This window comes from Hydra viridissima, unplaced genomic scaffold (assembly GCF_058129835.1).
Source record: "Hydra viridissima isolate aposymbiotic clone 2 unplaced genomic scaffold, HvirCarnegie_v1 scaffold_1, whole genome shotgun sequence".
NCBI classification, from domain to species: Eukaryota; Metazoa; Cnidaria; class Hydrozoa; order Anthoathecata; family Hydridae; genus Hydra; species Hydra viridissima.
Genome location: NW_028324300.1, coordinates 37,950,539 through 37,960,538, shown reverse-complemented (window position 1 = coordinate 37,960,538; position 10,000 = coordinate 37,950,539). Strand labels below are relative to the sequence as shown.

At 26.3% G+C, this 10,000-nt stretch overlaps 1 protein-coding gene across 7 annotated transcripts in view; it reads left to right on the top strand.

Moving 5' to 3' along the window:
- LOC145192593 (uncharacterized) overlaps positions 1–10,000 on the top strand; it is a 21,298-nt gene that overhangs the window by 2,152 nt on the left and 9,146 nt on the right. For 4 of the 7 annotated variants that reach the window (XM_090089653.1, XM_090089657.1, XM_090089636.1 and 1 more), the window contains exons 3-14: positions 1–856; positions 1,204–1,386; positions 1,912–2,153; positions 2,408–2,601; positions 2,691–2,768; positions 2,941–3,240; positions 3,601–3,750; positions 5,965–6,207; positions 6,643–6,836; positions 7,877–7,964; positions 8,326–8,474; positions 9,821–10,000. The exon at positions 1–856 is cut by the window's left edge and continues 1,375 nt beyond it; the exon at positions 9,821–10,000 is cut by the window's right edge and continues 109 nt beyond it. In XM_090089653.1, the coding sequence (XP_089945779.1) occupies positions 1–856; positions 1,204–1,386; positions 1,912–2,153; positions 2,408–2,601; positions 2,691–2,768; positions 2,941–3,240; positions 3,601–3,750; positions 5,965–6,207; positions 6,643–6,836; positions 7,877–7,964; positions 8,326–8,474; positions 9,821–10,000 (2,857 nt within the window). Of the gene's footprint in view, positions 857–1,203; positions 1,387–1,911; positions 2,154–2,407; positions 2,602–2,690; positions 2,769–2,940; positions 3,262–3,600; positions 3,751–5,964; positions 6,208–6,642; positions 6,837–7,876; positions 7,965–8,325; positions 8,475–9,820 lie in introns of those variants that run through there. The other 3 variants (XM_090089665.1, XR_016453125.1, XR_016453124.1) reach the window with 3 other exon arrangements.

Here is a 10,000-nt window from a genome sequence, read left to right as displayed (position 1 = left end):
TTACATCACTGATGGCAGTAGTATTTCACATGGTGATATAAATGGTAACATAAGGAAAAGTTACTTCAAAACTATAAATGATGAGCACCATAAGATGAACTATTACAAAAGAGACGGATTAAAGGATTTGTTAAGTAGTGCAAGTTCTATACCAATTATTATGGCAAATGATAATGATGAAGATGATACACTGGACTCCACAATTGTTCCATCTGATTACAAGTCTGGGAATATTGGTAGTAATCTTATTTCTTCATTGGCAGAGACCAAAAATGATTCAACTAATAGTTCCATATCGATTAATCAGACTCAACATTTTGTCAAAGATATTAAAAACTCATCTGATGTTAATATATCAGCACCTTATGATTATATTTTTTCAAAAAATAATACTTCAACAATAAACAATTTTTTAACAATAAACTCCACTGTAATTCCTGTCAAAAGTTCTTCAAAACTGGATAATGATTCTAAAAATGAGAATTTTTTCAGAAAACCATTGGGTTCCTTTTTAAATGGTGATATTTTGACATTGTTAAATGAGAACCCCTCACCCACTATATTTAATCTTGAAAAGAATGGTGCTAATGACAATAAGCCTAAAAATGAATATGCATTTAATGATTCAATGTTGACAAAGTTAATGCAAAATGGCGTGCAAGTGAAAGGGAAAAAAAACAAAAAAATCATCACAGAAGAAAAAACTTTGAAAAAAGATATGCTGCCTTCTAAGCATAATGAAAGCCAGTTGATGATGTTTGCTAATGTAAACAAAGAAAGCTTAGTGTTTGAAATGCCACAGAAATCAGAAAATGATGTTATGTCAATTTTAAGATTTATTGACCCAGCTTTACTGGTAGGTAAAGTTTACTTTGCTCAATAATTGATGCATCTTTACCATCATTAGGATCATCATTTTCATCATTTTTCTTATGAATTTTTTTATTGAACTTAATTTCAATACAATTAACTGCTACATACAAAATAAATGTTAATTAAAATTAACATCATTTTGTAGTCACTATCATTATGATCTTTTTACTCATTAGTTGAAATTGAAGTTACAAAGCATGGTTTACATGTAGCAAAGTTTTTAATTTTTTTCATTGAGCTTAACAACAGTTTCATTTTGAAGGTTTTATAAACTTTTTTGTTGCAAATTGTAGATTTCTTTAGTGAATTACAAAGACTTGATTCCTTTAGAATAATATAACTTGTCAACCATTTTATGGCTCCAACGCAAAGTTTAGTTTTAACAAGCTTATCTTGACTGAAGAAATGTTTGTGATAAGCATGAACTTGACTGCAGATACTGAAATTGTACCAGATATTTTCTCAATAAAAAAATCATTTTGTGTGAGTGTCCAGCATACAAATGGTGGAAAAGTAAAATGTTTATAGAATTTTTCATTTCATAATAACAGTAATAAATAATAATAATAATAATAGTAATAACAACAACAACAACAACAATAATAATAATAATAATAATAATAATAATAATAATAATAAAAATAATAATAATAATAATAATAAAAATAATAATAATAATAATAATGATAAAATAATAATAATAATAATAATAATAATAATAATAATAATAATAATAATAATAATAATGATGATGATGATGATGATAATAATAATAATAATAATAATAATAATAATAATAATAATAATGATAATAGTAATAATAATACTAGTAATAATAATAATAATGATAAAATAGTAATAATAGTAATAATAATAATAATAATAATACTAATAATAATAATAATAATGATAAGATAATAATAGTAATAATAATAATAATAATAATAATAATAACGTTAAGAATAATAGTAAAGTAAAAGTAAAGTTGTTAAAACAAAACAAATTATAAAAAAAAATTGAAAATGTATTTATTGATAGGTATCTGTATCTGGTAGTGGCAAAGGGAAGATCACAGATACTGAAGTAAAAGTTTCATTATTCTTAGATGAAAATAGAGGATGCTCAGTTGTAGGAACATTATATTGGCCGACATTAGAAAATATTTCAGAGAAATTTGCCGTAAATTTATTCCCTCATAATTTCAAGTTTCCAAACCTCCAAAAGCTTCAATTAAAGTATTTAACATTTTCAACCATCTTATCAGGAGAAAATTTTCTCAGGTTGGAAATTTAGATTTTTTTCTTTTTGTAATTCAAGCCTTATCTATTTAATGTAGTATTTCAAAGCAACTTGTTTTGTAAATCAAAAAAACTTTGTGTCCCCTTCAATATCCCCTTCAATACTTTAACTGTTACTTTAATATTTTTTTTATTTTTTCTTTTATAGGAGTTTTTCTCCTCAAGATAATCTTTAAAAAGAAAATTTTTTATTATGTAAAATCTTTAAAAGTAAGCAAACTTTTCACTCTTCTTAGATTGAATGGTGAAATTTTCACACAGAATCAACAATCGATCAAGCTAGAAACATTCATTTGGGCAAACAAGTCCAGTCAAAACAATGAAATTGCTTGGGCATTAACAACAAAAAACTATAATTTAAATGATTTGCTAACATGTATTTATGAGTATAAAACAATCGTTCCAGAATGGATGGCAGTTACCAGAGCAGGTGGACTTGATCATTTATCATTTTAAACAAGTTAATGAATATTTTAAATTGATCTTCTAGTTTTTCTAGATAACGTTTACTTTATGTAGGTGTTGTATTGAAGCCATCTGCAAAATCTGCTTTTGTCTTTGAAGATCCTCTTTTTTCTCAAGTTTCGATGGACTTAGGTAATTAGAATTTATGTGTTTGCAGTTGTTTATAAATTTATCCATTCTTAAATTTAATTTGCTTGAAAACAATCAGCAAAATTTTTCTTTAAAAAACTTTGAAAAATGATTATTTGGGAATTATTTGTTGCTAATAGCAATAAGTTTAGGCATAATTTTTTTGCTTATTTAGGAGTGTCTTTTGTTGGAGTGTTAGCAAAAGCATCATTTTGTGAAACTGAAGCAGCAACAAATGCATTTTGTCAGTATATCAATTATCGTATACCCAATATTGCAGGCACTATTGTCAGTGGTCTTCTGAAAGAAGATTCCTTTTTACTTCGAAGTATTCCAGGAAGTATAATAAACTTTTCAGAAGATTTGTATATGTTAGATCCAGTCTTTTCACTGTCATATGTTGATGGTAAACAAGATTTCATTATATCTGGTGTTGTTGTTTTGAATATCGTAGGAAAAGATGTGAAAGTGAAAGGCAAGGACTCTCTTTCCTTTTGTAAGCTTTATTTTATACTACAGCAGTTTATAGTCAACTTGAAGATGTAAAAATATTTTTTTATACTTGTAAGAAATCTCAAGATATTTATTGAATGTTACATATGTAAAACATTTAAGAAAATGACTATGTATTTTTATTGTTTGAAGTAAAGTGATGCTAGTTTAAGTTTACAAAGAAACTGATTTCTTTCTTTCAAATAGTAAATCAAATTATTTATATTCAAATTATAAAAGTATGAACTTAGAAGTATTTATAAAAGACAATTTACAAAAAATATTATTTTTTAATGTGGTCATGTTTTAACTTTATTCTCAATGAAATTTGTCTTTTTTCCAGGAAAAATCAGTGAACATGCTTCAGGATTCCCGGTTTTAGAGATTAGCACACTGTCAACATCTGAATTTTTTCAATCATCGCTAGTAACATTTAAGCCAATTCTAGGTTCCATTATGCTAGGAGTTAGCCTTGATTTTAGACCAGTCATAGGTAAGCCTTTTTAAGTAAAGAAAAATCATAAGTCACATATACATATATTTCTAACTATTTTTAAACAAATATGAAACAATTAAAGCTGACCCACTCACCTAATTTTTTTTTGCTAAAGATGTGCAAAAGATAATAGTACCTGAGAGATTTTTTAATAAATTCAGGAAAGATGGCAAAAAAATAATGATAATTTTAAAGCTAAAATATAAGTACAAACATATAATGTTTTATTAAGTTGTATGAGAAATAATATAAATTTGATTATAACATTTGAGTATAACAGAGATTTCCAACAGTATATAATGATTTTACTAATACTTAGTATGACCATCTTTGTTTGTAATAAAAACTTCAAGCCTTTTACCTATACTATTATAAAGATTTTCAATAAATGCATCGAGGAAAGTGAGCAACCAAAACTGAAATTTTGACCAAAACTGAAAGTATTAAAGTTTTGGTTAAATTAAATTAAAAAATCTTGCTTAACCAAATTAAATTTTGGTTAAGCGAGGTTTGGCTTTCAAGTTTTGATTTCACTTTTACTAAAATTTTGGTTACGGTGTTACTGAACCAAAATTTCAGTACTCTCTGTTTTGGCCAAAATTTTGGTTTTGGTTGTTCACTAGTTGGGGATATTGTACCATTCTTCTTGTAGAATGTCCCAATGCTCATTAATGTTCCTAGGCAACCTTTCCATCTTTCTGTCTGAGTAGTCCCAAACATATTCAATTATGTTCAAATCTAGGCTTCGAGGAGGCTAAAGCATTGTTTGAAGCACAAGTTCTTTGCTTCGAAATTTTTTTACTATTTTAAAAATGGATTTTAGATTATTATCCTGTTTTTGGATAGAATTATCTCCAATCAGTTGTTGTCCTGAAGATCCAGCATGATTTTTTAAAATATTTTTGTACTCTTTCCTTGTAAGCTTTACCTGTATTCTGAATATCTCCCACTCCTTTAATTAAAATGCATCCCCAAACATGAATATTTCTTCCACCAAATTTCACTGTCGATTAAGACAAGGGTGCATAAAATGCTTCTCTTTTTTTTTGCCTTACATATTGACAGCTATTTGTCCCAAATAGTTGAAACTTTGACTTGTCTGTTAACAATACTTTGTCCTATTGATTTTTTTGACACTTAAAAAGTTCTTTTGAGAATTTCAATCTTTTTTTCTTTATTGTCTTTGCAAAATAAAGGTTTTTTGATAGCCATACAGCCTCTTAAGCCAGATCTTAACAAAGGTTGTCGACAGTACATGGATGTACTATAGTTCTGGTAGCTCTTCAGAGATCTTAAACAAATTCTGTGCATACTTTTTTACAATTTTGTAATGCTAAAACTTTTAAAAACAGTTCATCACATAGGGTTAACTTTTTGGGATGACCAGACTTATTTTTATCCACTACATTACCACAATTCACACATTGGGCAATTTTCACTTGATTATAATCTTCTTCTTGTAACACAATCCATGCAACTTTTCTGCCATTTTTTTTTTTATCAATATTTTTGGAACTTAATCAGTATTTAAAAGTATTTTTATCAAAAGAAAGTTTTTGAACACAAAACAAAGTTTTTTTGACAAAAAAAATGTTTATGCCACAAATTAATTAAAAAAATCTTCAAACTATTATTTATCAAAAGATTATTATTTAACAATAATAAGTTATAAAGAAATTAAATAAACAAAAAAAATATGTGAAAAATGATGTGAATTTAGACCACTTGAGATAATCGTAGTAACTATCAAGGAAAAAAGGTTATTACAAACATTATTAATTAAAATGAATAAACTTTTTTAAATTATAAAAGGTTTTTAAACTATTTTAAACAAAAGCATTGTTTGTTTCTATAGAAACTCAATTTTTCTTATATTTGTTTAAATGTGTATTTTTCGAAAAATTTCCTGGTACTACTATCTTTTGAACAGTACTGTATGTATGTATATATGTATGTATGTATGTATGTATGTATGTATGTATGTATGTATGTATGTATGTATGTATGTATGTATGTATGTATGTATATATGTATGTATGTATGTATGTATGTATGTATGTATGAATGTATGTATGTATATATGTATGTATGTATGTATGTGTGTATGTATGTATGTATGTATGTATACTTTATAAATATATACACACACAAACACATGTAATTCATTTGTATTTTTTTCCTTGAAATCTCTTAATATTAATTTTTTGGTAGAACTTCTTGGATCACACATTTCAATCGGTACAAGTGAACAACCTATTAAGACAATTAATACTATTGGCCAAATTGCCCTTTTTAATCAAGAAGAAAATTTCTTTTGTGGAGATGTTAAAGATTTGTCATTTGCAAAAATTTTGCATGCATTCAGCTTACAGTCAAAATTAAATGAATTGCCTGTTATAAAAGATGCAAACTTTATTGGTGTCACTAAAGTTGTTTATCATGAGGGAAAGAAAGGTGAGTTGTGCTCAGGTTTATAGAGTTTTAGGTAAAAAGAAAAAATTTTATAAACTATTTTATCAAACAAAAGTTTTTCTTTCTTTTTTTAATTTTTTATACAAAGTTACTTATTTATACTGGTCTATAAGCCTGCCTGGTGTATACTGGTCTATAAGCCTGCCTGGTGCATAGGTAAATTAACCATATGTAAATAATCTCCTTCTGTAATAATCTAGTTTTGATTTAAAAGATTAAATGAATTATTTGGTGTCACTTTTTTGACCCCTTCTAAACAGCTAAAAGTCTTGACTTGTGCACTGGTATATTAGAGTTGTACACCAGTATATAAGATTTATTACATAAATTAAGACCTTTTTATATACAAAAGTTCATTTTAAAATGTTGTGGTTTTATGATTTGTTATTTACTTGAGCTTTAACATTTTTAATTTAGAAAGAAAGCTTAACTGCCTAGAGGAGATAGTTTCACCAGGATTGAGTATTATAGGTCAATTAAGAATCTCAGCAAATGTAATTTTTGGTGCAGTTGTCAGATTTAATGAGACAGCAACAAGCTTGTCTATGCAGTGGAAAAAAAAAGTTTTTTCAAAAGGGTTGATACAGTTTAGAAAAGCTGAAGACAATTATGTATTTCTTTATTTATTTATATATTTGCTGCAGTTTTGTTTTTTATTCTGTTTATTTAAATGAGATTTCTAATAGAGGGCTGCAAGACCCAAAGTTCTACAGCCTAGCCCATTTTATTCTTTTTTTTTTTATTATTCATATTTATTTTAATTTTGCATTTAAATTTCCTGGCTTAGTCTGGTTCAGCTTGTTAATTATTTGGCTTGGTTCCCTCTTTCCTATTTTTTTATGATAAATTTCAGTTGTTAAAATGTATGATAAAGGGTAAAGCTTTTTTATAAAATGTTTTTCAAAAAAAAAAAAAGAGATTTTTTTTGTATAAAGTAGCATAAAACAAAAATATTAATGAAGATATATATTTTTTTTATATTGTTAAAATGTCATTAAACATAATCATAGCATAAATAAACTCAAAATAAACTGTGAAAAATTGAAATTGCCACTGCAACAAGAAATGTCAAAATTAGTATTTAAAGTATCAACCTTTAGATTTTTTGTAAACAGCACCTCTTCTGCGTTGATTTAACGTTGATTGTTGCAATTTTTGATTTAAATTCTTCTTCAAATCGAACCTAGTTCTTGTTTTAGGCTACTTACAGAACTTGTTCAGGGCTCGGCTAATTCTTTGTCCACCATATCCTAAATAAATTGAATCTCCTGTTGAGTTGACCAGGGCATTAAATTTATTTCATATTCTCCTATCAAAGCCCTTTTATAGAAAATGATCAAACTAGCATTAATTGATAAAGTAATTGTGAATAACAGTTGATTTGAGAAGAAAACTGATAGAAATCAATTTTAAAATTTGTGTGCCAAATATGGTTGATTTTTTATGTTGTTTTGAAAAATGACTAAATAAACAATCTTAATGTTTTTTTGTTTTTTTTTTGAAACCACTGTGTATTGGTTGTCCAATCAGTCACCAATATACAATAGTCTCAAATATTTTACCCATGTTTTTGCAGATGTCTAATTCTTTAATAAGAAATATAGAAAATTTCACCATTTGAAATTTTTGCATGTTTTAAATGTTTTTTTAGATTGATGGACCTACATTGATTAGTTGGATTTGGAGAAATACTAAACAAGTTTCTAAAACCAGCTTTGTTTGTTATGTTGTTGCTATTGGTAAGAATTTCTTTTTTCAAAATGGACTGGTGAAATTGAGTATGTTTTAAATTATTGTGATTCAAAATAAGGTGTAATAAAATAACTCATAATTTGTATATTTTGTTTTATTTCTGTTTTGTTTTTTGTTGTTTTTTTTTGTTGTTTTTTTTTTGTTTTAACAGAGGAGAGTAGGGGGGGGGGGGGAAAGGTTTCAAAAGTAATTTAAAAGATTTAATTTCTAAATTGCTAAGTTAGAACTCTTTTAAAATAATGTATCACTGATACTTTATACTAAACACAACCTATAATGAAATTAATAAAAAAATCTGTTAATAAAGATATTATAGTAATATTTATATTTGAATTTTTGTTATTATAGGCATGGAAAAGAAAAATGTAGAGGTTGAAGTTGAACGTAAATTGGATGGTTTTCTTTACTTCACATTTACATTAAAAGGCCTTTTGTACAGCGAACTTGATATGATAATGGAGTACAAAGGATCAGAGCGTGAGGATGATGATTTCAAGGTATAAATTAGTGTTGTTACAACTTTGAAATTATTTAACTGTCAACTAAATCGATTAATTTATTTTTCAAAGTCGATCAAAATCAACTAATACATTTTTATAATCAACTAAAAGTAGATTTAGTAGAAGTACTTGAATAAAAAATTTTATTATAATCATATACTTTAACCTCGCTTGACAATCTATTTGTTAGATGCTATGAACAAATAGAACTTTAAGAAAATAAACAAAAAAACTAGGTGGTATGTAATACTGATATAATAACACATGCTAGTGTTATATTAAGAGCATTTACTTTGTTTGATTTTAATTCATCTAATTTATTAGATAAATTAAAATTGAATAAACAAACAAAATAAAATGGAAATAACAATCAAAAAGTAAAGAAAAAAGAAAACAGATTTTTTTATCATTTTTCACAACACTTAAAGCATAAAATTAACAAAAAGTTTAATTAGTAAAAAGCAGTGTTGTAGATAGGTGGGGCAGATGGGGCAGCTAAACCTTTTTTGGGGTAGCAGGTTTATAAAACATTTTGCATCCTTAACTGAGTACCATTACACATTACTTGACATTTTGTTTTAAAAAGCATCAATTGGTTGGTATAATGAGAAAAAGGAAACATATTAATGAAGTTGTGCTATATACAGTAAACTAAGAGTTAATTTATGTGATACAGCAAATTAGGTTCAATGTTCAGATATTTTGATTGAATTAAAAAAACTGCTATGGATGATATTCTAAGGCATGGCTCCATCTTTATAAATAATTTATCTTTACAAGATAAATTACTTAAAAAGATATCTCTTTAATAATTGTTCAGCATTATAACAATATTAAAGATTGATAAAATTAAATCAAGTGAAAAAATAGAAATACGGATGTTAGAATGATTACCCGACTAAATTGACTTCTAGTTGATTAGTAGGAAACCCATAGCCAATTTAAACAACTATTCAATTTTTCAAAGTCCACAAATTTTAACTTTCGACTAGTCGACTTTTAGTTAACAACAACTCTAATATAAATATAATTGGTATAATTGAGATTAGCTATATCATCCTATTGCAAAATACGGTAGGTTTATGCAATCAACAAGTTGATGCTAATTAGTAAACCTTTTCATTCACCTTTTGGAAAATAAGATGATACTAAAATTATTTCCAAATCAATTTTGGATATTTTTATCTTTATTTGATTTCAATAAAAAAAATGAAAATACTTTTATAATAGTATATGCAATTTTAAATTAATAACTTAATTTATATATGTAAATTTGTTGTAATTGTAATTAAAATGCAAATTTTGTATGTAATATTTTATTTTACTATGATTTATCCTTTTAGGTTTCTGGTCGAGTTCTAGATATAAGAAAGACTAAGAATTTGATTGCAGGCCAATTAGCTGATACTTTCCAGAGGTTTAAGTTATTGTTTGAAAATCATGCTAAGCAAAGTGAAGATATGTTCAAGAATATTAGCATGCTGGCTGAATCTCTTGAGACCTCATTGCAGCACAACACTAGT